Here is a 27,921-nt window from a genome sequence, read left to right as displayed (position 1 = left end):
AGTAAAAACACTGCAAGAGCATCAAGAATGCGGTAAGTGTTTACTTATGCACAAGTTTGATCTGTGGGTCGCCAGCGAAAGGATCACAGTAAAGGCTTATAAGATTATGGACGGAGCGTCACTGCTGAGACCTCCAGACAAAACCATCACAAACACTTCAACAGGAGCTTTAGAAGCAGCTCTACACCTACAATCAATGCATAACTATTGACTCTATAGTATAGTGTCACTTCAATAAACCAAAAATAATTGTCAAGTATTTGTAAGCCTGAATTAGCTGTTTTTTTAATATTTAACCTGCAGTAGTCAGCAGTATGTACTGTACTAGAGATATGTACACAGAGTGATGTCCTTTAATAATATAACGTCTCTCCTGTTACTTACACCAGAATCCTCCATCATGGACAAATGTGCTGGCCTGAGGATGTCGGAATTTCTTCTTCCTTTAAATCTAGCTATATTTCATTTCTGTATAGATTTGTATATAGGTTTTGACAGAAGAGTCGTAAAAAAACACCCTCAACACTCCGAAACAGTGATAGCAAACATCACTCAAGTGTGACCCAAGGCCGCTTTCAGGAGTCTTTGTTGGTGCCGGATCACACTACCTGGGGTTTGCTGATGTTGTCTCATATCCCTCCGCCTCTAATGCTAATCAGTTTTCGACTGTCAGCATGTGCAGGTTAATTGCATATAATTAGAATAGAAACACAAATAAGAGCCAGCAGAATGAATGGTGCAGCTCTTCTCAGATTTCCTGAAAGCAATCAGCATGAGCTCATTAAACAAAGCCCCTCATCCGAGCTCTCCTCCTCTCAGCTCATCTTCTCATCATCTCTTCTTCTTTTCAGCTTGCAAAGAGCTCAAGTTCCAAAGACGTATCCACCTCTCCTTGATTTTTTAATTAATTAACAGATTACAACATTTTTGTTTGCATTATTTGAAGGCCACATTAAATCGGTTTATTTTTTGTTTTGTAAGAGTGCTCTTATGACAATCCATAAGACAACATATTTTTTTATTACATTTATTACATTTTATTTATATACTTTTTTTTACACAAATTGGGACACAACAAATGCACCCATCATAACTTTTAAAGTTAAAAAAACTACACTCTTAAAAATAAAGGTACTTTCAAAATGTTCTTCACAGCAATGCCATAGAAGAACCATTTTTGGTTCCACAAGGAACCATTCAGTCAAGGGTTCTTTAAAGAACCATCTCTTTCTTACCTTTTCATAATCTAAAGAACCTTCTTTTGCCACAAAGAAAGGTTCTTCAGATGTTAAAGGTTCTTTATGCACTGCAAAAAATGCTTTTCTTACTTAGATTTTTTGTCTTGTTTCCAGCCAAAATATCTAAACATTCTTGAACCAGGAAGGATTTTCTAGACAAGTAAAAATTATTATCTTGTTTTTAGTAAAAACAAGTCAAAATTAAGTGAGTTTTTGCTTAAAACAAGCAAAATAATCTGCCAATGGGGTAAGAAAAAAAATCTAGTTGTCTGCTTGAAATAAGATTTTTTTTCTTACCCCATTGGCAGATTATTTTGCTTGTTTTAAGCAAAAACTCACTTAATTTTGACTTGTTTTTACTAAAAACAAGATAATAATTTTTACTTGTCTAGAAAATCCTTCCTGATTCAAGATATTTTAGATATTTTGGCTGGAAACAAGACAAAAAAATCTAAGTAAGAAAAGCCGTTTTTGCAGTGTGGAACCATTCAGACAAAAAGATTCTTCTATGGCATCGTGAAGCACCTTTATTTTTTATAAAATATAAAAAATATTTTTTAAAATTTATGAAGCAGGAGATGTGATTTGTGAAGACATATCAAGGTAAATATTACTTAAACATAGTATTTTAATGGTGTGTCATTTTCAATTAAGCTGTAATTGTGTATGGATTGATAGAAAAAATGCTAGCAATAAAATCAGCAAGAAACTCCTGACTTTTAAAGTGTATTTTAAGGAAGTTTCTAAATGCCCACAGAATCAAACGTGTCCAAGGTTGAAGAAACACAATCATTCTGAACACTGTGGGCTGAGACAACAGGACCTTGATGCTTCGAATCGGCCCACACCAGAAACTCACATGTATCGAACATCCAATGCTGACAAACCCTTTGACAAAGAAAACCTTATAGAAAAGATGCCATCTGGAGAAGCATCACAGAATTATTTAAAACGCAAGATGCGTGTTCTTAGTTTCACGCTCTTATGAGTGTGAGAGAGAGCACACAAACAGAGAGATCTCAGCCTCACGGTTCTGACAGGCTGTGATTTTGTTGCGTCGCACAGCATTTTTATTTTGAGCGCTGAGAGAAATATTTCCTGCCCTAGAAATCTTGTTGTGTTGCAGCTGGTTATGACAGCATAATCTTGGCCACAGTGAGAGTTTATTTACTCATTATGCTGTTCGAAACATTTCCCAGAGAAGCTCATTGAACCATTATGAAGAAACGAGTCAATAATTTATCTCTCACACCGGCACAACTCTAATAAAGACGCCACACCGAATTACTGCCGATGAGCTGAGCCGAACGGTTTCTTCAAGTATTAATGGTTGAATGACTTAACTAACATTAAGTCATTTGGTTTTACTTCTGTCTGTTTTCCCTTTCCAATACTGCACTGTAGCAGCTGCGATAATATACCATTACCTAGGGCTGCTCAATAAATCGAAAATGAAATCGTAATCGAGATTAATCGGAAGCTCCGATTGTCATGCGTATCTTTTAGTGAAGCACGGTGATCTGTGATCTCCATTTCTATGTCTCCCGGAAATGCCAAAAACACCTGAAGGAGAAACCTAAAGAATACCTAGAGCATAAACTGAAGATTTAACTGCTTTCATTCATTCAACATGACTAATAAACACACTACTATGACAATATATGGTTTACTGAAGTTCGTATTATTGTAATTTTCATTAGAATAATGTATACTTATAATGCAATGCGTTAATCACTGCTTAGAATTATTATGAACTATGTTATGTGCGTTATTATGTGTAAGAAGCCACATCATTTCACAGACGGATTCATTTTAAACACTTGGCTGACGTTATGAAGTAAGTTTGAAGTAAAAATATTATTAAGTGTGGTATTTTCACATGCTTTGAGATGTAGCACCTTTTTTTTACACAGCTCTGTAGTTCACTGAGAAGCTACGCAAACAGCTGTCATTATCGCAAACGATTTCTATTCGATTTTATAATCGTTCGAATAAATCAATTTCGATTATGATCACGATTATGCGTAGCTTCTAAGTGAACTACGGCTCTGTGTACTACATGCTGCTTCATCTCACAACAGGTGCTGGAGATTTACGGCTAATCACAGAACCGGCTTTATTGACAAAATGTGCATGACAATCGCCTTCGATTAATCGCCCAGCCCTACCATTACCTCATCAAAGATCAGACATACTAACTAATCATGGAGTCTCAGAATCCAGCAGACATTAAGAGAATGAGAGAAGAGAAGAGAAGAGAAGAGAAGAGAAGAGAAGAGAAGAGAAGAGAAGAGAAGAGAAGAGAAGAGAAGAGAAGAGATTTTAAGTGACCAGATCCTAAGGAGAAGTCACAGTGAAGAGCATGTTGTTTGTCCACATATTGTATTAGTCAAGTAGACATAGTGAGGGATGAAGAACGAATCCCTGCAGACAGCTACAATTTACAAATGTGTGCTATAAACTGTCCGGGGTACCACTTGCTGTTCAGACAACAAAACAGAAAGAAAGATCCCCCACTAAAAAAACATTCCAGTAAACTACCTACATTGATCAACCAAACAGAGCTCCCTACAGTTTGCTAAATTGCACCCTTTCTTTCTCTGGGATCAATATGTCTGTCATAGCCTTGAAAATGCAAAAGAAGCCAGTCTGCTTCGTACCTGTAGATGAGGACTTCATCATCTGAGCAGTTGTATTGTAGTTGGTACATTTTGACTTTGGGAGCGGTCTTGCTGACGGACCACCTGACCAAGGCAGACACGGCAGTCACCTCAGACACAGACACCGCTTTCTCTGGCTGGCTCTTGGGAGCACCTTTACTGGTCCTGGAGCTGCCTGTAATGTCTGACAGGCGGGACTTGGGCTGCGATGCCTGGCCTGTGCCATTGCTTATGTGGGGTAGCTGAATAATTGACAGCTCCACTGAAGCAGTTGATTCACCAGCCAGATTGGCCGCAATGCAAGTGAAGGTTCCGTAGTCCTTCGAAGTGGTGATCAGGATTTCCAGGGTGCCATTGCGGTACAGCACAGTGCGAGAGGAGTTACCGAGCAATCGATCGTCTGGGGTGACCCAGTGTATGGTTGGGGTGGGATCTCCAATGGCTTCGCACCGTAGACTGGCGGTCTGTCCCTCCAGAACCAGCATCCTGTGGGTGTGCTGAGTAATCAACGGCTGCTCACACAAAAACTCATCCTCCCGAACGTTCCAGAAGTAGCGGCCCTTCAGGACAGGAGGCGAGGCACAAGTCTCCAGGTCGTCGTCTCGCTCCAGACGCCGGAACCAAAGCAATTCGCAGTTGCAGTGAAGCGGGTTTCCTCCTATGCTGAGCGAGAGCTGAGGGGTGAACGGCGTAGTCATCACTTCAGAATCCTGCGCTCTGGCAAAGATAGGGTCTGGCGGAAGCTTCTGGAGTCGATTAGAGGTCAGGTCCAAGCGGGCCAGCCTCTCCAGATCCACAAAAGTTCCCTCGGGAATGTAGTCCAACAAATTGTGGTCCAGACTCAGCTGGTGCAGGTTGATCATCTGCCGAACTGAATGCCAGGGCAGAGACTGAAGGTTGTTGTAAGACAAGTCCAGATCCTCGAGCGATGCCGCAAGGTCCTCAAACGCCTTCTCTGAGATGCGACCCAGCTGGTTGTTATTGAGGATGAGATGCTGCAGGCTGACCAGCCCTCTCAGGTCATCGGGGCCCAACTCCACTAAACGGTTGTTATCCATATGAAGAGAACGAAGGGTCTCCAGGTCCCCAAAGGAAAAGGGCTGGATGTAGCTTATGGTGTTTCGGGAGAGCGTAAGGTCCACCAAGTCTGTCATGTTGGCAAAGTCCTGTTGTGTGATTCGAAGGATGTAGTTTCCCCCCAACCGGAGCTCCACAGTGCTGCGATCTATGTCGGGAGGCACGAAGAGCAGGCCTTTGGCCGGACACAGGGTCCCCAGAGACTCTGAGAGGTTCTGGCACATGCAGTACTTGGGACACGCACGGGCCATCACTACAGCCATACCCAGGACCAGCATCTGACAGAGCACGGGGTCCATGGTAGATTCACACAAAGGGACCTGGAGGACAAGAATGAATAAGGAATAATTAGAAGGATCATTTTTGATTTCAATCAGTGTGTTTGAATAGGGTAGATGCCTTCACACCAATTAATTACCAGAATCATCAATCTGTGGCCTAATGGTGATGGAGTTGCGCTTGTAACCCAAAGGTTGCCGGTTCGATTCCCACACTGGCAGGAATTGAAGATGGGGATTGTGAATGAACAGCGCTCTTTCCAACCTTCAATACCATGACTGAAGTGCCCTTGAGCGCAAGGCACTGAACCCCCAGTTGCTCCCCGGGCGCTGGAGCAATGGCTGCCCACTGCTTCAGTGTGTGTATATGTGTGTGTTCACTTCTCACAGCTGTGTGTGTGCACTTGGATGGGTTAAATGCAGAGGGCCAATTTCGAGTATGGGTCACCATACTTGACAATACGTCACGACATTCACTTTCACTTTCAGTTCAGAGATGACAACACGTGACATAGCGTGGAATGTTCTGAGAGCTACGACTTGAAGCTGTACAAGCCGAACAGCACCATATTCATTTAGGTGCTACTTTGGCTCTAGCTCTGATTCCGAGAACATGGGCAGCTCCCAGTAGATTGTCACGTGTTGTCATCTTGGAATTATGGAAAGGAAGGAAAGGAAAGGGGGTGAGTGAGGCCAAGTATGGTGACCCATACAAGGAATTTGTGCTCTGCATTTAACCCATCCAAGTGCACACACACAGTAGTGAACACACACACACACCGTGAACACACACCCGGAGCAGTGGGCAGCCATTGCTGCGGCGCCCGGGGAGCAGTTGGGGGATCGGTGCCTTGCTCAAGGGACTCACCTCAGTCGTGGTATTGAGGGTGGTATTATGGTAATTATGTCATGGTATGAAGGCAGCGTATGACTCATGTTCAGAAGCAAAAGATGACCTATGTATGTGTCGTATCTTTCTAGCGTCACTCAGTTAATACAGCCAAAGCCACTAGAAGACAAGCCTGCAACCATTAGCCGAAAAAGCGTAAAGCCTAAAGCTTACGTTTACGTTCTGCCAGTACATGGGAAAGGAGACCAAAGGCCGTTTTTTTTAAATGGATGTCAATAAAGTAGAGGCTTTACTACGCTGAATAAACTGCTTTTTAGAGGAAACAGTTTATCATTTAATGAATCGACAGCCTATCTGCTTCAACATGTTTTGCATTAAATCAGGGGTGCTCAACCCTGTTCCTAGAGATTTACCTTCCTGCAGAGTTCAGTTCTAACCCTGATCAAATAAACCTGTCTGTAATTATCAAGAGCTCCTTCAGATCCTAATTAGTTGATTCAGGTGTGTTTGATCAGGGTTGGAGCTGAACTCTGCAGGAGGGTAGATCTCCAGGAACAGGGTTGAGCACCCCTGCACTAAATAATACTTTTGTATTTAACTGTTTTTAGAGTATATCACGAAAACAATGCTGTTTTATAAGAGAAGTTAATGATTTTTTGTGACAGGTGGGATTCAGCTTACGGCACTTCTCATTCATTCCCATTGCATCCGGAAACACACAACATTGACTGAAATTCAGTGACATCAAGGCTGTAAAGTGATTGGTTATTAAGGGACACGTAATCCAAGTTAGCTGTTATGCTTTCTCCAATAGTAAGCAATACAGACTGTCTCATCTCCCTATAGTAAGACAATCTCTACAGCCGTATAGTTTGTAACCACTCTCATGCAGATGAAGTATTTTTTCATAATGTGTGTTACAAGTGTGCAGGATGCTTCACTGCCAAGAAACAGATCAGCTCAGAGCTGTGAAAGTAACAGTAAGGCCTGTTTCACACATCTTGTGTTGAGGGCATGAGCAGAGCGCAGCTCCATGGCTTCAACAGCAGGTTACTATTGCACTGATATTACTGATAGCACTTCCGTTGTGTTCCATGACTCTATAAAGAAAATAAAGTGATTTAGCCACACTGAATACTTCCATAGCCACAAATGATAAAATGGCTGTCAGGAGCGAGCTACTGAAAATCATTACAAACTTGATTATCATGGAATCTAATTGAAATGAGGAGAAGTGTAACATTTACATCCAAATGATAATTAATCTACACAGATCCCCAGAGCCAAAGTGCAGCTATAAATCATCTTAATTAACTGAGAGGTTTGTGTTTGTCACTGGGTGTGGAACATGCAGCAGTCTTTGCTCAAACAATGTATGAGTACTTCACTTCAGTATTGTACGCCGCCTATAAAAGCCTACACAGTGCCTAGTCAGAGTGTTTTCTGCTGAGTTGCACGCGATGCTCTCAGAAATAGGCTCAGCGCCAGAGCTCTACTTTCGGTGCCGCAGCGCGGAGGCCATGACAGGCGCAGGACAACATCCTCGAGGTACATTTGTTGTTAAAACTAAAAAAAGAAAGAGATCTTCCTCCACAGTCTTCAGGGAAGCAAAGACATCATGATTCCATCCCAGGATTGTGACCCAACACACCCACACAGCAGAATAAATCATGGTGGAGTCAAAGCCAAGGCTTCGCAAGGTGCTTACAACCGTTTACAGCTAGTAGGTGTAGTATGAGAAATTCATCTTAACTATTTCATTTCTGAATGTGTTTAGAATTTATTACATTTTAGGACAATTTAAACAAGTTTCCACTTGCAGAATATGTTATTGTTAAAGGGGTCATCGGATGCTTATTTTCCACAAGTTCATATGAATCTTTAGGGTCTGATCTGTAATATACTTTGGTTAAAAATTCTCAATAGTAGTGTAAAAAAATTAGCTCTGCAAAATATCAGCTAATTTTATTGCATGGGCCCTTTAATTGCAAATGAGCGCTGCTCACCCCGCCCCTCTCTGCTGAGGTTTTATGAGCTGTAATGTTTACATTAGCCGCATTTAGCTGCGTTTTCCTGCGTTTATTGGCGAAACTTGCCAACAAGCACATTATTAAGAATTTTGCAAATTTGCAAAGATGCATAAAAAACCTTATCCTCACTTCTGCTGTGGGTGAAGCTGCATCAGGAATGATTCACACGAACACAGACGCATATGTAGATCGGGATCGGTGCTTTGCTTTTAAAAACGAAAGTAACGCTAATTCTCTGCGTCTTTAGCAGCTCAGATGTCGGGAGTAAATGACGACTGCTATGTTCCTTATTACACCCAACAACAGAACACCTCAATCGCTCAATTAGAGTCTTCCTCTGCACCTGAGTCACACAATGGCGATCAGAGTCGGACTGTTTCAGCTCGGTGAGGGCGGGGCTAATGTAAGACACTCATGTCAATCACCTATCGTGGGAGGGGCCTCTGTCTGTGTGTCACACCCACAAGAAGCTGAGATTGACCTGATTTTAAAAAGGGGATATTACTTATAAAGATTAAAAAAGACCACTGGGTGGATGTTTATCATTGTAGGGTGGTTGTATACACAAACTGCCAACATGACCCCTTTTTTATTTTATTTGCGGCAAAAATTACAAGGCATGAAAATGCAGTGAAACTAAGGCTTTACTAAAGACATTATGGGCTTAAGTCCTGGTCTGCAAACAAAGTCAGTTAAAGAACAATTTCTATGCAGTGTGAAATGCTGAGCACACAGTGTGTTTCACCGTGTGTCTGTAAGGTTATGAAGGCGTGAGTATCTCTGGTAAGGCCATGACATCAGTGGGTGGTCTAAGGGCAATGGCCTTTAGAGGAGCAGTGTAAAGCTATCTGACGTTACAGGTTTTTCTTTCACTCAAGGCATATTACACAATTATTCCCCTGCAAACTCATTAACATGCTCAGCTAGAGGTGAGACACTTGTCTGTGCACAGGCACCTCATCACCCTCAGACCATGAAAGAGAGAGACAGAGACACTTTCCCTAATTAGAGTCTGAAAAACAGAGGAAGCTTGATACTTGAGTTAATGGGCCGGTCCTAATTGCGGTCAATAGTGCAAACTGCACAACAAATTGCATGCTTAGCAAGAAAAAGAAGATGAAAGAGAAGAAAAAGAAAAACACACCGGACAGACTCTGGCTGTTGCAATCATGGCTGACAATTAATTGCTACAGAAATACGTGTGAATAATGGCTGAAATGTCTGTTTTGTTCAAGTCACATTGCAGGATAAATTGAATGCATGTTCCCAAGTTGAATGCGAACTGATTTCTTGAGGTGTTTGTGCATGTAAACCTGTGTTAACAAATCTTGAACAGGCTGACAAGGAACAGACGGGAACACAGCGCTCAAATACAAGAGTGCAATCAAGGAAAAGCAGAACAGGTGCAGGCGATTAACAACTGACCAAACTAACTGGAAAACTCCGGCACGGGAACTGAACATGGAGGAAACTAAATCAAAATAGGACATAAGCTTGACCATGAGGATGGTCAAATTATTTTTATGCAGTATTAATTTGTGTCTAAATTTCTATCTTCTTTCTTTTTACATAAGTTTAAAGGATTAGTTCACTTCCAGAGCAAAAATGTACAGATAATGTACTCACCCCCTTGTCATCCAAGATGTTCATGTCTTTCTTTCTTCAGTCGTAAAGAAATTCTGTTTTGAGGACAACATTTCAGGATTTTTCTCCATATAGTGGACTTCTATGGTGCCCTGAGTTTGAACTTCCAAAATGCAGTTTAAACACAGCATTTTCGAAACAAACTGACAATTTATATACTTTTTAACCTCAAATACTCATCTTGTCTAGCTCTGTGATGCTCATGCATACTCCAGTTCAAGACAGTTAGGGTATGTCAAAAAACTCCCAACGCGTTTTCTTCCCCAACTTCAGAATCGTCCTCCATCGCTGCAGAAGAACAGACCCAGTGTTTACAAAGTGAACGTGCAAAGAAGGTCAAACGCCCTTTACAATAAAAGGTAAAACAGCAATGTAGGATGATTTTGAAGTTGAAGACAAAAACGAGATGAGAGTTTTTTGACATACCCTAACGCATCGCAGAGACGAGACAAGCATTTGAGGTTAAAAATTATATAAATTGTCAATTTGTTTCAAAAATAACTGATCGTTTTGCTAGATAAGACCCTTCTTCCTCGGCTGGGATCGTTTAGAGTCCTTTGAAGCTGCATTTAAACTGCATTTTGGAAGTTCAAACTCAGGGCACCATAGAAGTCCACTATATGGAGAGAAATCCTGAAATGTTTTCCTCAAAAAAAACTATTTCTTTACGAATGAAGAAAGAAAGACATGAACATCTTAGATGACAAGGGGGTGAGTACATTATCTGTACATTTTTGTTCTGGAAGTGAACTACTCCTTTAAGCATAGCAACCTACAGAAGCATTTATAAAATAAAGTGAAATTGTAGTGTTTTAGTGTTCACATTATGTTACTGTAAGTGCTTTGGTGCGAGTGTGGTGAAAATAGTGTGAGTGTGGTGAAAATAAAGCCTCATTTTCAGATCATACTGTGGGTTATGGTAAGTGCACTATGCTTCTTCTTCAACAGCTAATCAGTTGTTCTTGTTTAAAACACATAATTATTACAAGTATGGTTTGCCCACCACCGTTTGTGAACTGAATAAAACAGTCTACAGAAAACACTGGAGCTTGATGGGTCATGAAGCACAATGACTGTATTTTTCTTAATTTGATCTCAGATAGACCTCAAGTGCTGCTCAAGCACTGCCCCTTTTTTCCACAGATTAGTGGAGCGTCCTTTTGCTTTTTTATTTTAGATTTTAGTGACTGTTCCAACAATTTATTGTTAATAACTGTGAGGTAGTGCTGGTGACAGCCAGTAACCATTGTTCATCCTAAACTTCTACACTGTTTGTCACTGCTGTGAAAATAAACCACTGATTAGAACATTTGAATACAGCCAGACTAACTTCACCCTCCATTAAGCCTTTTTTTTTTTTTTTGCCAGCAAAAACAGTTTAAACAAGCAGAAAAATGACACCTTCTAGCAACAGAGAGAGCCATTTTCTTAAGATAATTCAGCATTTTTGAACAAATCGTGTGAGTGAATGATTCAACGATCCATTCATTAAGTCAGTGGTCACTTGTTTCACTCATGAATGAATCAACCAGTTCAAATGAAATGGCCAAATTAGTGATTCTGTTTTTAATTATTAAGACATGTCACATGTAGTTTCACAAACAACTATATAATTTCATTTTTCCCAACATTTAATATTTCTATATTCAAAACGTCATATTAAGAACATGAATCTCAGAACATTATTTAGACAATTGTAATTGCAGTGGAAATTGATTTTGATAAATGGCAAGCTGTTTTTCTGATATTGATTTTGAATAACAGCCCTGTAGTGCAGCGGTTCCGGGGGGTGATCCTCCAGATATCTTAAAATTAATTTAAATATTATCCTATAATTGTTTAATTTCATTAATATGCTAAATGAAAATAATAAAAGCACAGCCTCTCTCCTGTTCTGTGATTGATTGCTTTAGCCTCATCGCACTGTTAAATACAGACTGAATGGCGGCTCAAAACTTCCAAACGCTGTACGCAAACGACTGTTACATCTCTCAGCTGCATGCATGAAGCAAACCGTCGCTCTAATGTAAAGGTAAAAATGATTAGTGTCATAATAACGAACTTGCACGTGTCTAATGTATAACACTCGTGTATGTCGAAGTCGTACATTAGACACGCATAAGTCCGCTATTGATTCACAAACTATGCGCGCTCTCGGGGCTCTTATCTCGATCTTATTTTTGCGTGAAATTTCAAAACATTTGCCTAGTTGTCCAAATTATTGTCCTGTGAGTGTTTTATAATGGATGCTCGCCCATAGAAGAGGAGTGAGGCTCGGTGTTTATGAGCATCAGGCGCGCACTGACAGAGTTCACTGATCCCGTCTTCATCAAACCTTCACATCGATGTGTTTCAACAGATTTAGAATGTATTTGCTGTATTTTGAATTTGTGTATTATTTTTTTTTAATGGATACAAACAGTAGATATTCAGTCAGTCAAGTTCAAAGGGATAGGTTTAGTGGTCTTTTGGTATCTCCCTGTTGTACGGCAGGTTCACTTATTTAAGAAAAAGTACTCTGAAGTTGTAAAGAATGTCTGAAGTAAAATAATTAAAGTTAGAATTGAGCAGAGGTTTTCTTTAAAGATTATAAGGTTTATTTTAAGTTTTAATTTAAAGTTTGTTTGAATTTTGAGCTTTTTTATAACATGCAGTAGAAGAATAATAAGGCAAAACAAATGTTTTGGTAAATAAAAAAGGTTTCAAAATATATACTTTTCTCTTTACTGCGGAAGTACAGTATAAGAGGACATGTCAGGCATAGGGGGGCCTTGCAAAATTGGCCGGAGAAGGAGGGGGGCCCCGGAGTAAAAAAGGTTGGGAACCCCTGCTGTGGTGTATGGTGTTAATCACAGAAAATAATTAGATGTTCAACAGTATGTACCTTTTTTTTCTGAATATTTTTGAGAGGGGAGCCCTTTTTGCACTTGAGCATCTGCTCCCCAAATGTCTGTACATGGGTGCCTTGGGTGAATAATATATAATATAATACTTAAAAAAAAAACATGACAGGAACATGATCACTTGATAAACTGTAAAGCATGTAGCTCAGCTAGCAGCATGTTGGTTTGGATCAAAATATCTGCCAAATGAATAAATGTAAAACCAGTAGTCTCTTTATTCATGGCCATGACGTAAAACAGTGCAGATGAGCTTCCAGCTGCATTTATACTTCACAGGTTTTCAGCATCTGCTCTCGGTGCGGGTGGTTTAGATGCTCATTTCATTTAGAGCTCACAGAACACTAGAGCACTAATGAGAGCTTTTCTGGATTTCCTTAAAATCCGGCCTTTTGTAGACTGAAATCTAAAGTGCACATTCCGCACAGTGATCACGGTTATAAATCTCACATATACATGATGTGCACAGGACAGATAATCAATCAGAAGCTGGTCTGCTTACAGTACACCTGTCATTAACATACATTCCTATACAATTTTAGTTCAGACTTTCAATGCGTCTCCAATGTGGGTGAAGGACCTGACAACCTCTGAATGTGGTTCCAGTGATCCGTTCTAAAGGCATTTTGGGTGCATTTTCACCTGAGAGTTAATGTGAGTTTCCCGACGATCCATCAGCACATCACATCTCAATCCTGACACACCGTCAAAGCAGCGGAGAGCATCAGTGCATGACAGCAGGTTTGTTTCTCCAGCAGCGATGTGATGTTGCAGTAAACATCTCTAACCCAGATCATGTGGAGGACAAAATAAACACACGGGCCCTTCTGACAGATTAATGGCCCTCCTTCAGACTCAAGTAATGCTTTTACAGATAGAGAAGTATGAAATTAATTGACCTTTACTTTACACTTTTCTAGTTGATCTAACTGGTTGACTAACATTTAATTAAACAAGTACGATGGAATGAGTAGCCAAAAAAAGACAATAACATTTGTTAAAGGGGTACGGTGTCCGAGAAGTGCAAAACAAATCACAATTCTGAAAACAAAATAACAAATTACAAACACAAATGCAAATGCAATGCAAAAAAACAATTCCGAAAACAAGTCAGAAAACACAAAAGTATAGGTTTCTGCGGACCAAAAAGAGGGTGTTTCTCAAACGTTCTGTCATTTTCATTTCATCCTAATTAGGGATGCACGATATGAAAAATTCTAACCGATACCGATAGCCGATAATTAAGTCCTTCTTTTGGCCGATACCGATAACCAATACATTCATATTTTTATATGATAATTTTGTGCACACAGGAGAATACAAAATCTAAGATAAACTAATGAAATTTATATTATATATCTGGGTCTAACAATCATAGCAAACAGTCCTGACTCTTCAAAAATGTTTTTTTTTTTTTTTTTGTGTAAGGCACCACAATTCTAAATAAAATAAAATGCTTTGACATTTTGTCAACCTGGAAAAAATGAAAAGTGCATCATGGAGTAAAGTCAGATGTCCAAATGTCTGTGGTAAAGCTTACATGTAGTCCATTCTTATTGATCATATTATGAATGTGTGGAGCAGCCAAATCGTACAACGCGGGGAATAAAACATCAGAATCGAGATAAAAACATCTCAACTCTTCAGAATGCTGCAAGCGCAACGCAGGTCATGTGACATGAACCAACCAATCAGCTTCATCCTTTCCCTTAATAACACTGAAAGCACTGTCAAGGTGGAGAAACAGCTTATCAAAGCTGTACAGGAATAAACATTTTTAAATAAATTTGATAACAGAGCTACTGCAAGCGATTTTAATGCTGAAAATCTATTTATTCTTTGCTGAAACTACCGCGTCTTTATGGAGAGCGCATGTCCTGGCTGCTTAGCAACGGCAGACGCCACTGGAGCTCAAACTACAGAGCGGTTTGGCAAAGACTTTGGGTTTGGAAAGAAAGAGAAGGCGGCGCTTCAGCGTTTTCCACGCGTTTTTAGGCGCGACATGTGAACGGCCCCTAAAACAGATTCACCGCGATGACGACCTCTGAAGTGAGATATAAGATTGTTAAAACTTAACGGCTTTTTACCTCCTCTCTGAATCCTTGCTAAACGTGTTGCAAATAGCAGTAGCATTGTCCTCCTCTGCCTCCGTGAAAAACTTCCAGACCTGCGAAGGCGATGATGACCACACAGATGATGACGTATTAAACGCGACAAAGGCCGAGAGTCACTGCAGTTTACAGCTGCGGTCACTTGCACTCGGAAAGCAGATGAATCTCAGATAAACCAGACTGATTGATTGATTTACCAGCAAGAGTACTTTATCGGATCGGGTTTCATTTATTTATCGGAGCAATAAAAATTACGTCCTTTTTACCCATATCGGTCGATAATTTATCTGTCCGACAAATATCGTGCATCCCTAATCCTAATTATAATGCCTGAATACTGCCTTATAAAATGAGAGCCGTACAGCTTTGTGTACAGCTGTTATGAGGAAAACCGTTCCAAAAGCGCCTCTTACTGGCAGACAATCAATTTAAGGCCATTTTCTGCTTTTACTGCTGTTGGATATGACTCAATTCCAGTTTAATTTTCCTAATAAAAAGACTGTTTAACTTAATATTTTGTATTTATATTCTCCCCTTTAAATTCTCCCTGCCCCACATAAAAAATATCCTAATTTAACACACCTCTGCCTGTGTTTTTTTTTTTTTTTGCATTCCCATTTGCTCAAATAGCAAAATAAATTGACTTGAAAAAGGGGATATTATTTTTTAGAGATTTTAAAAATACCACTGGGTGGATTTATATCATTATAGGGTGGTTGTGTACACACATTGCCAACACACATTTATGTTCAAACAAAGTGCGTTTTGCGTCCAATGACCCCTTTAACACTGGTTAATTCTCTAAAAAGTAGGGGTGGGCGATATGACCTAAAATTAATATCACGGTATTTTTCATCTTTTGAACGGTGCCGGTATAATATCACGGTATTACTTTTTTTGGTACATTTTCGGAGAAGTAGCCTGTCCTGTCCATTTAGTATGTGAATAAAGTTAATCTTTTCATAATATAATAAGTATATGGTAGGTATCCTTATCAAAAAGAGACATGGGAGAGTATTATGCATTCTCAACATATTTATTTTGCAAAAAACCTAAAGATCTTACTTAACAGTGTACAACAAAACAAAAAAATTTTTTTTAAATTTAATTTCTGCAATATTTAAAACCTTTAAATAACTGGGGGAAATCAAACCATGGCAACAGTTTAAAAGTAGACCAATTCTGTGGGGAAAAACGCGGACTTGGCAACCCTGCATCCAACATGAGCTGCTGTCTTTGCACACGTGAGTACGAAATTTTCGTCCGACATTTTTGCACGTTAAAAAAAATACAGGTTATGTTAATCGAGTTTACACACTGCCTCTCAAACTTTCATCCGTCATAAAAAAATTTGGATCATGTTTGATGTTCTGCATTTTCACATCCATAATAAGCATTTTGATAAGGATGGCGAATATGAGAAAACTAAAAAAAAAACATACGAAAATCGGACTCAGTGTACAATGACCTTTAGATTTGAACGATCACGGGTCGAAAGTAAAGAGAGATGACAAAAATAGACTGGAGGATTTGTTGCAATCTTGTACTCACTGACAAATATCTATTATAAGACGTGCTGCTCCCTTTACAAAATCGAAAGTAAACGTAAACAGGCCGGTCGCGTTCGCCTCGCGCCTGCTCAATTTGTGATCCGCTGTGTAAATCCTTTGGCCGGTCGTCCCGATTGCCACTCCGCCCCTGGTATAGGCTACAGGGCCGACCTTTCTTCACGATGTTTCACCAGCCGTTTAATGGCCACTCCCCTTTTACCTACCACCTGCAAAGCTGATACGAATATGTTTTACTTTTTTATTTACAACAAGATATATAGTATAAGGACAGGTATTCAGACCACAACTGAACGTTTGAAGAAAATTTAATGTTTTAAATATACCGGTATTGACGGTATTAGAAAATCCATGTCGTGGCGCTATCTCACACCGGTGATGACTATGACACCGGTGTACCGCCCACCCCTACCAAAAAGTATGAACTAATGTGTAAGTTTATGTGAGTAACATGGTATTGATTCGGTGAAGCACAGATACTGCCATCATTTCAGCCCATATCAACACTATTGAAAACATGCGGAACCCTAGATATAACAAAGAATTCATCTTTCAAATAACAATAAAACTAAAATTGGACAAAAACTTAATGATTTATTTAAATGTCCTCTTCATTTTCAGAATTAAAAATTTCCTGTCATGCCTGTGGGACGCTGTGAGTCAGCGCTGAGCAATCGAATCTGAAGCAGCGGCATCAAGAGCATAAATGAGTTTTCAAACACGACGGCGCACCGCAAAGAGGGCTGCCGAGACGTTGCCGTGCATAATTTTAAGATGAAAATGTCTAATTATTTAAATGATCAGCCCTCGGCGTCCTGTTGGAAACACAGGGCCTCAGGCTATCCCCTGCCCGCATCAACATACGGAAATCTGGAGGAATGAACTCTGACATCTGAGGGGAATCAGGCCCTAGACAATAAAAGCCTCATTTGACACATTAGCCTTTGGAGTGCTTTCACACCTCAGGGACACAGAGGAAACGGGGGGCTTTTATAAACGGGCCCCAGCAGTCGGAAGCGTGACTCTGTGAAGTCTTCTGGTGTCCTCGGAGGGTCGAATCTTAAAACCTCTTTTCCATCTAACAACTGCAGCATCACGCTTTTATTTGACCATAATAAATGCTGATCTCATTTCAGTCTCTACAGAATTTAGGCAAATTCACCCACTTTATTTCCTTGAGCTTGAGCTTTTGTCTCATTTCCACAATTGTTGCACACACACACACACACACACACACACACACATACACACACACACACACACACACACACACACACACACACACACACACACACACACACACACACACACACACACACACACACACACAAACATTATTAGCAAATCAAAATCCATAATTCTGAAGCCAAATAAATTGATCAGTAGATGTTCAACTGTACTGTAGTGAACTGCATTGATTAAAATGAACATGGTTGGACTGACACGGAGTATCAAGACTTTATTTTAAAGGAAAGATTTAGATGCAGGGTAGCATTTAATACCTAGTTCTGCCATGAAACTCTAGATGACGCAGCGTTGTTAACGTAACTGATGATATCACAGAGTTATACGGCTTGGCACAAGCTGATTGGTTCATGTTGCGTACGCAACCAATAAGCTTGCAGCTATTTAAATGACTGGTAGCATTCACTTGGGCATTTCGCAGTGTGCTTTTCAGAGTTCCTCTGAAACCCTCCACCTTCCCCAGCTCCACCTGTATAGATCTGCTATGGGTTATTTTATGCTCTTTGTGCAGCAGCAGCATGTCTTAAATACTCACAGCACTGTATCGCCACATGCTTTTGCAGTAGAAAGTTCTGTACTTGCTTGAAGCAGCAGCAATAATCTACAACTACAGTAATAACCAACAGCAGCAGCAGCGTAGCAGATCTATTCCACCAAATACAATAACATTGTCATATCCATTACCATGCTAAACTTTTCCGAGAGTCGAGACAGAAATATATTTGCTAGTTTAGTGGAAAATTGTCTCCAATTTCATAATAGGCAACAAAAATCATGGAAATGTCCATGAAATCCTGATGGGACTGTCATCTGTTAGCAGTAACAATTGGCTTTTTGTTTGCCAGCCGATATTCAGATGATTCATGTGTGTAAAGAGAAAACATGTAACACTTCTCTCTTTTATTTTGCGCTATCTCTCTCTCACACGCATTCTTCACTTTCAGTCAAATCAACCTTTCATGAAGCCGTACACAGAAACCTTGACTAACATGATAAGTGAGTTTATATGCTCAGAGAGTGTAGGATAAGCTCCTTTAAACACGATCTCTTTATAAGCATGTTACCACCAGAAGAAAGTCTGAAATCACATACAGCACCTTCAGTGTTCGCTAACAGAAGGTCTGAATTCTGTAGGACTCGTCCCCCTTTGCTGAGCAGCTTTATCTTTAGCTTTGCAACAGGATCTCAGAGAGCTGCTGAAAACACGCCAATCGTCATTATGTAACGTGATTAGCGTCAGGAGCACAATTACATGTAAATATTTACTGCATAATAACTGAATTTGCAAAAGGAAACAGTCAAATGTCTGATCATGATATTATGATTCATAGACTGCATGTCAAACTCAACAAAACAATAACAAAACCTGCAGATCTCTCTCTCACACAGACATATGGTTTGTCAGTAACATCATTTGATTATTGTCTCAGTACTGGCAATAACCAAAAATTGCTAAATTGCTGCTTTATGTAATGTAGCACCCGTAAGTCAAAGGCTTTAAGACCAAGCGGAAGCGTCTGTCAGCTGCGGCGGCGGGCGGGACTAAGCAGTAAATCCCATCAGCATGTTTGATTTCAGCAAATCACTTTGAGTGAACAAAGACAACACGATTAATATTCATGACTCCGACAGTCTGCCACCCATTAGTGCAACAGACGACAATAGAAATGCTACCTGAGGGAAGACGTGAGCAGAAACACAAGCTATTCTTGACTATTGTAAATTAACAATGTTAAATACATAGAGAAAACATGAGCTGGTCACATCCACAGCTTTCAGGTTATTGCACTAAAGCTGATGATGGAGTGGAAGTTAATAGCTTAATAGTGGAATAGCAAGTTGACCAGATAAAAACAGATTTTAGGTTAGTTTGATAATTAACTTGTTGGATGTATATTGCTTTTTGTGTTTGAACAAACACAAAAATTCTCTTTTAAATGCATTGTAAGTGTTGTGTACGGTTCAGGGACATTAAGCAGCAAGGCAGAATTTATTTTGGCAAATGCACGCGTTAAGATTTTCAGGTTTCAGTCTGATACGCACAACGCACACCTTCTCAAACAGCGCCTGACTAAACTAGAGCTATTGTTTGCGCCTTGTGCTTAAATGTTCTCCTCATCAACACATTCATTTTTGTCTTAAATGAACACAGTTAAAGAATAGTAGGCTATATGAGATTCTGCCATTATATGATGAGATGTTAAAGGGCTAGTTCACCCAAAAATGAAAATTCTGTCACTGTCATCATTTAGGCTACTCACCTTCAAGTGGTTCTAAACCTGTATGAATTTCTTTGTTCTCCTCAACATAAAAGAAGATATTTTGAAGGTGCCATAGAATGGAAAACTGTGTTTACCTTGGCATAGTTGAATAATAACAGTTCAGTACATGGACATGACATACCATGAGTCTCAAACACCATCGTTTCCTCCTTCTTATACAAATCTGGTGTTTGCAAAAGACCACCGAAAAACAGGTCAATTCCAACATAACACCGACTGTTACGAAACTCCCGAGATCGTTAATAGTCACGCCCCAACATTTGCATCGCCCAATCATCAGTAACGTCAGCACATCAGTTAAACAAGGCGAGCTACTGAAGGGACACGGTTAGCTTAATGCTAGCGCTAGCCTGTTACATTGCAGTACATAAGATTTCACTCACCACATAAACAAGAGAGATGACTGCACTGATGATGGTGAATGATTTACAGATCCTGAGCATCACTCACTTGTGTGGTAAGTCCTTGTGTCGCTGCAGTATAACGTTACACAGAGCACATGCGATCACAATAGTGAGAGGAAAATGCTGCGGATTCAAAACGGCAGATTCAACAAACCGCATATTAAAAGCAGCTAGAGCTAGAGCGTAATTAAATATTTATTTTCCTCCATGTGCCAGCTATTGAGATGAGCCGCTCTGTGAAACAGCCAATCAGAGCAGAGCTCATCATTAATATTCACGAACCTTCCAAATAAGGCAATAACAGAGCATTTCATTCTAGGGACAAATCCTAGGGTTGTAAATGAACCTGTTCAACCGTCTCTGGAGATTTTTTGCCCTTTCCTATGCCATATACCTTCTATGTAGATATCAGAGAACAATTTAAAATATTGTATCAATGCATTCTATGGCACCTTTAAAGAATGTTCGCGAACAGAAAGTTTCAGTTCCCATTGACTCCAAAAGTGTTTTTTTCATAATATGGAAGCAATGACGGAGCCAGGATGTTCTCATAGGGGTGGCCAGCAACCAGTCTGGGGTGGCACAATAATCTTCATTATTTTAATATAAAAATGTGTTTGAGTTTAAGTACTGGACTGTTTTTGTGACTAAAACAAAACTGAATACAATTAATTTTCACTTAATTGTAATTGAGATATTTTTTTGAATTAGATCAAGTTATACTGAGTGAATTTGACTATTTTGTAGGGGCTCACTATTGCGCAGACAGCTTGGTTATGGTTCTCAAAACCACCAAAAGCTTGTTCTCCAACATCGCATACTCATGGATGAGACATACAAATAGTGATAAGAAAGTGAAAAAGGCTGAAAGTCAATAGCACATAAATGCCAGGATGTAAAATTATTGAGAGAAAAACAAATAAGCGCATATTTTCTAATATAAATGCACTGTGCTCGCATTTACTTGTGCATTAACTTACAAATAAAAAAAATACATATCTATCAGCTTGCGCCTTGTATTGTGATCTCGAATTGCAGAATATATTTTAGTATGCATTTGAGAAACGTTCTTTAATGTGATGCATATACGTGCATGCAGTTTGCAGCTTTAATCGCCTGTTTGGTAATTTCATGACTTAACTGATGACAGAACTATGCTTGTGGTTTCTTGTGTGGTTTATTTATAATGAAGTTATCTGTTGTTCTACTGAAGCTCATTTGGCTCACGTACGATTGACTCGCGCCTGGTGCTGAAGTACGCGTCTCAAAAGTCTCCCGTTTTATGTGGTCGTAAAGAGATACGGCGGTTCAAGCTTTGGTCAGTGATGGCCACAGGCACCTCTGGCCACCCCTGGCTCCGCCACTGTATGGAAGTCATGGGGGCCCAGTACATTCTTCGGTTACCAGTATTGTTCTAAATATATTCTTTTGCGTTCAACAGCAGAAAGAAACTCATACAGGTTTAGAATAACATAACTTACATTTTTGTGTGAACTAATTCCTCTAAACCAGCTGATGCCATTTGTGTCAAACATTAGAAATAAAGGACTTCTTAATAATGAATGAAATAATCAGTGTTCTGTTGAACGTTCACATGTTCCATTGTTGACCTGTCAGGTGTTAAATAATGAGTGTGAATGAGGGCTGAGTGCGTGTCCCTTATTGTGCCACACTGAAGGTGGAAACATGTTTTCTCAGCTTCATAACTCTCATTAAAAATAAATGACTTCTCGTCACTTAGTCTTGGTGAATTACTGGCAGTGTGAACGCCTCTTAAAGAGGCTGTGACATGAGCAATTAGATTGTCTTTACTCTTTTGACATATAACCAATCACTGTACTATAAAAAAAAAAATTCCATAAGGCGCTATATACACAGAACATGTTTTTGTGGCTAAAACAAAATAGTCAAGGAAATACAACCAAGTTTCAGACCTCAAACGTTCCTCCTCACTAATCAAAAGCAGCTTGTTTCTACTTCATCCACATCATAACAGCACATTGTGGTAGATCTGCATCTGACCATCTCATGCATGACTTTTAAAAGTAACTTACTCCAACACTATTTGTGCAGGAAATCTGCAAAGTCCAAGCCAGTGACAGTTCATCTCTCCAACAGAAACATTGGCCTTCTTTTGTAGTCCTGTCGTTATTAGGTCCTCAGTCATTATACCAATTAGTATAATGACTGCCTATGTCTGCTTTGGCACAACCTCAAAAAACAATAGGTTGTTTTCAATCACGTGGTTCTGATGACGCGCGAAATGCAGCTGGAGGGCAGGTAGTTATTTTTCTCCATAGGAATCACTAGCAGAAACTCGAAATGCCTATGTTTTAAGTTGTTTATGGAAACTTGTCAAACCTAGAAATTTAATTTCTTATCGTGTATGAATATATGCTGTTCACGATGTAAATAAGACTTTATGTTTGCAATTGATTACAACGGAACCTTGTGAGATTGCCATAAATTGAAGTGAGTGACAGCCTTTTAGTGACTATGAAAACGATATTTGACCCTGGACCACAAAACCAGTCTTAAGTCGCTGGGGTATATTTGTAGCAATAGCCAAAAATACATAGTATGGGTCAAAATTATTGATTTTTCTTTTATGCCAAAAATCATTAGGAAATTAAGTAAAGGTCATGTTCCATGAAGATTTTTTGTAAAATTCCTACTATAAATATATCAAAATGTAATTTTTGATTAGTAATATGCATTGTTAAGAACTTAATTTGAAGAACTTTAAAGGTGATTTTCTCAGTATTTCGCAGTATTTTTTTGCACCCTCAGATTCCAGATTTTCAAATAGATGTATCTCGGTCAAATATGGTCCTATCCTAACAAACCATACATCAATAGAAAGCTTATTTATTGAGCTTTCATATGATGTATATATTTTTTGTAAAAGTTTTGTAAAATTTAACCTTATGACTGGTTTTGTGGTCCAGGGTCACATATTTGCTCGCTTTACGCACTGCTAACAGGACCAACAGCCAAAACCCTGTACAGCAGTAGTTTCAGGAGTGACATATATCCAGCATCCTCTATATAAATGTGGGAATCACTTTCGAAATGGTTTGCAATCAGGCTTACTTACCTTATATTTACAGCCTCGGTGGCAGGCAACTATTTTAATTTGGTTGAAAAAAAATCGTCTTCAAAACATATCGATATATTGTGATTTTCTGTTTATACCTTTCTGTAATAGCGTCTAAACCAATACAGTACAGGCTTTCCTCCATCTCATCCGTTCTGCTTTTTTAGTCACGCATGTAAAGCGAAACTTTTATTCAAATTCTGAACCGATTATAGCGTAGAATACGAGCAAATATCGCTTTCATACAGTCACTGAAAAACTACAAATATACACAATGTACACGTGTCGTTTAGCATTGAGTAAATTCTCACTGTCTCACACTGTATCTATTTATAAATTTCACAAGTATTATCCGGCTCTCCTCCTGACCGCAGACGGAGGTTTACAATAGGGGTGGGCGATATGACCTAAAATTTATATCACGGTATTTTTCATCTTTTGAACGGTGCCGGTATAATATCACGGTATTATGTTCCTGGTCTTGTTAAGAAGATCACAAATATTGTCTCTGTTCTAGAGCGATACTCTCAGAGCCATTGCTGTGTGTGAGTGCAACCTTTCAACTACCTTCTGGCCATTGAAACGGTCCAACTCAGGCCCTTCAATGCTGATGAATAAGAGCCACTGAGATGTGGCTTCTCCAGTCAAGTCAATTTGTTAATTGAACTGAAACCCCTATGAGGTAGTGCTAGTAATAGTCCAGCAAGTAATAATGATCAGCAAGATTTCTGTCTTCATTTTTATAGTGTCGTCCATGAAAATGAGGCTCAGAGGTGCCATGAGTGCAATTAAATCTATAAATTCATGTTGAGATTGGTGTTTTTAAAATAAAATTTGGAATCCACAAGTATTTAAGATTTCAATAACTGAAAGGATCTGTCAGCAGGTGGCGGCAAGACACTGAAATTATTTACTGAATCGTATTGTTCATTTGATTCGTTAGAACACATGGTTCATTCAAGTGACTCTCATTATGAATGGGAAATTGAATCATTTCACTAGATTAGTTTAAAACGCATGTTCACTTATAAAGGAAACACCGCTGTGTTCGATTGGAGAACGGCGCATCTTCATTTAAACACAGCAGTGTGTCTTATTCCAGAATAAATTTTGACGACGAAACAGACCAAAATCGGGCATAGTGTTATTCTCAGACAATCTAAGTCACTTAATAATAACGTCTCGTTTATTTAACAGCTGTATTAAATTAATATCACATTTAAAAACTCCCATAAAAATATTAAAAGCTGTTCCTCATCTTAGTTTGCGATATGACAAGCTCTATTATAATCAACGACACTCTCTGTACTGCGATCAATCTCTTACTTATACTATCTACACTTTGTTTATAGAAGGAATGAGGTATGAGATATGTCTCTGATACATTACTTTGCTGTGAGCCAAGACACTTCGGCGTTTGGCTTTTCGGTGCATTTAGAACTTGCACAACAGGAACAAAGCAGCGATCGTATTTATCTCCGCCATGTCAATCGTGCCGTGTTGTTATTCGCGCGAGTGATGGGGAAACCTCCCGCGGATAAACTAGAGTGAGTGACGGGATGCGCATGCTCGCTTGACGTTTGGTGTGAACGCACTGACTGTATGTGCGCATGCAATTGACAACCAGTCGCAGGCAAATTAAACTTTAGTGCCTTATTATTTAGAATGAGCTATTGTTGATGTAAATGCAGCCGTTCAAGGCACATAATAGATTTATTACGGTATTGACGGTATTAGAAAATCCATGTCGTGGCGCAATGCCACACCGGTGTTAACTATGATACCGGTGTACCGCCCACCCCTAGTTTACAAGCCACTTTTTTCTGCGATTTTCAGTCAATTTCTTGCCTTTCCTCATTATACAGCAGATTTTCATGCAATGATAAAAGCTCTGTGTGGTTTCTCGGTTTGACCGATTTTGAGCGCCTAAAAACAACGCAAAATATAGGCATTTTAAGTTTCTGCTATTGATTCCTATGGAGTAAAATTACTTCCTGCCCTCCGTCTGCATTTCGCGCCACAGCAGTGACGTCACGTGAAACCAACCTATTGGGTAAGTCATACTGCTGTGTCAATGACATGCTGGGTTTTTTTTCACTGCAAGGGTAAAAAAAACACAAAAAAAACAATGCATGGACTTCTAATACTGACACTATCATTACCATAGATATAATACTGTTTACAACTGCCCATGATGCCTCTGGAGCTGAAACCTGATTATGGTAAAGGGTGTTACACTGTCAACACAAGAACTAAATGGTTGACCGATCACAACAGACTGGGCGTTTTGGAAAAGCGGGGCTTTAAATAGACAGAAGTTCAAACAGAGCATTTCAGACAGAGGGAGAAAAGAAAAAATGTGTGTTTGAACTTCAAAATGATGCATTCTAGCGGATCCATAAATTAAATTATGAAAATTAGCATTACATGGGAACTTTACAAGAGTCACAACACTAAAACTAAGTGTTTAAGCCAGAGAGTCAGAAGGAAAGCAGAATATTATTATTTTTTAGCACATACAGTGAGGGAAAAAATATTTGATTCCCTGCTGATTTTGTATGTTTGCCCATTAACAAAGAAATGATCAGTCTATAATTTTAATGGTAGGTTTAATTGGAAGAGAAAGACAGATTAACAACATAAAAATTTCTCATTTCAAAAAAGTTATAAATTGATTAGCGTTTTAATGAGTGAAATAAGTATTTGCTCCCCTATCAATCAGCAAGATTTCTGGCTCCCAGGTGTCTTTTATTCAGGTAACAAGCTGAAATCAGTGTTGTTTTCGTCAACGATGACGATGACGAAATCATTTCGTTGACGCCACTTTTTTCCATGATGATAACGAGACGTTGACGAGATAAAATTGGCTCGTTGATTTTCGTTGACGAGACGAGAATAGACGAAAATGTTAGTGGGTGGTCCGTCAGGCGTTTAAAATGCATGACATTTCTGCTTATTGTGCACGCCAATTAAAACCGAAAAATATCTGCCGCTATGGCAAGCTGTTTTAGCATTAAATACTCTTTGCCATACTACTATGGCAAGCCGTTTTAGCATTCCATCCTTGTTTGTCTTTTATGTTTTAAAACATTCCTTCATTATTGTAATTATTGGTAAAAATAGTCGATCCGGAAGTTCACATTGTGTTGAACTATAGATCTGCTATTTTCAGAACTTATAAGTGACACTACCCAACAGCAAAATACTTACTGACCTACATTAATTTCTTAAAAGACTAGTTTTTCCCCTTTTTTTTGACTAAAACTAGACTAAAACCTTTTTGACTTTTCGTCGACTAAAACTAGACTAAAACCTTCTTGACTTTTCGTCGACTAAAATTGGACTAAAACTATCACATATAGAAGTGACTAAAATTTGACTAAAACTAATAACCATTTTAGTCCAAAAGACTAAGACTAAGACTAAATCTAAGATGGTTGTCAAAAACAACACTGGCTGAAATCTCTCTTAAAGGGAGAGATTCCTAATCTCAGCTTGTTACCTCTATAAAAGACACCTGTCCACAGAAGCAATCAATCAATCAGATTCCAAACTCTCCACCATGGCCAAGACCAAAGAGCTGTCCAAGGATGTCAGGGACAAGATTGTAGAACTACACAAGACTGGAATGGGCTACAAGACCATCATCAAGCAGCTTGGTAAGAAGGTTAGAACAGTTGGTGCGATTATTCACGGAAGAAGAAACACTAAATAACTGTCAATCTCCCTCGGTCTGGAGCTCCATGCGAGATCTCACCTCGTAGAGTTACAATGATCATGAGAACGCTGAGGAATCAGCCCAGAACTACACGGGAGGATCTGGTCAATGATCTTAAAGCAGCTGGGACCATAGTCACCAAGAAAACAATTGGTAACACACTACGCCGTGAAGGACTGAAATCCTGCAGCGCTGCTCAAGAAAGCACATGTACAGCCGTCTGAAGTTTGCCAATCAACATCTGAATGATTCAGAGGAGAACTGGGTGAAAGTGTTGTGCTCAGATGAGACCAAAATCCAGCTCTTTGGCATCAGCTCAACTCGCCGTGTTTGGAGGAGGAGGAATGCTGCCTATGAGCCCAAGAACACCATCCCCACCGTCAAACATGGAGCTGGAAACATTATGCTTTGGGGCTGTTTTTCTGACAACTGCAACGCATCAAAGGCATGATGGATGGGATATATACACCGTCAAATCTGGAGTGTGAACCATTGAAAATGGGATGTGTATGGGTATTCCAGCATGACAATGAACCAAACACATGGCCAACGCAACAAAGTGGCTCAAGAAAAAGCACATGAAGGTCCTGGATTGGCCAACTACAAGAAATGTCTGACCTCTGTGATAGCCAACAAAGGTTTTTCCACCAAGTACTAAGTCATGTTTTGCAAAGGGATCAAATACTTATTTCATCTAATAAAATGCAAATCAATTCATAAGAGGCACATGATGACCCCGTTGAGCAAAGGATCAAGAGCAGAGAAAGAAATTGAAGTGAGCCAAAGAGCAGCTTACATTCAGCTTGTGCTTCCACCTAC

At 39.5% G+C, this 27,921-nt stretch overlaps 1 protein-coding gene across 1 annotated transcript in view; it reads right to left on the bottom strand.

The window, feature by feature from the left end:
• Positions 1-27,921, bottom strand: part of lrfn2b (leucine rich repeat and fibronectin type III domain containing 2b) — a 103,481-nt gene that overhangs the window by 7,099 nt on the left and 68,461 nt on the right. Inside the window, exon 3 of the mRNA XM_073816837.1 lies at positions 3,899-5,295. Coding sequence (XP_073672938.1) covers positions 3,899-5,274 — 1,376 coding nt within the window. The 5' untranslated portion in view covers positions 5,275-5,295. The remainder of the gene's footprint in view (positions 1-3,898; positions 5,296-27,921) is intronic.

The sequence above is a fragment of the Garra rufa genome, chromosome 13 (genome assembly GCF_049309525.1).
Source record: "Garra rufa chromosome 13, GarRuf1.0, whole genome shotgun sequence".
In the NCBI taxonomy this organism is placed as follows: Eukaryota; Metazoa; Chordata; class Actinopteri; order Cypriniformes; family Cyprinidae; genus Garra; species Garra rufa.
This window is presented reverse-complemented; position numbering and strand designations above follow the sequence as displayed.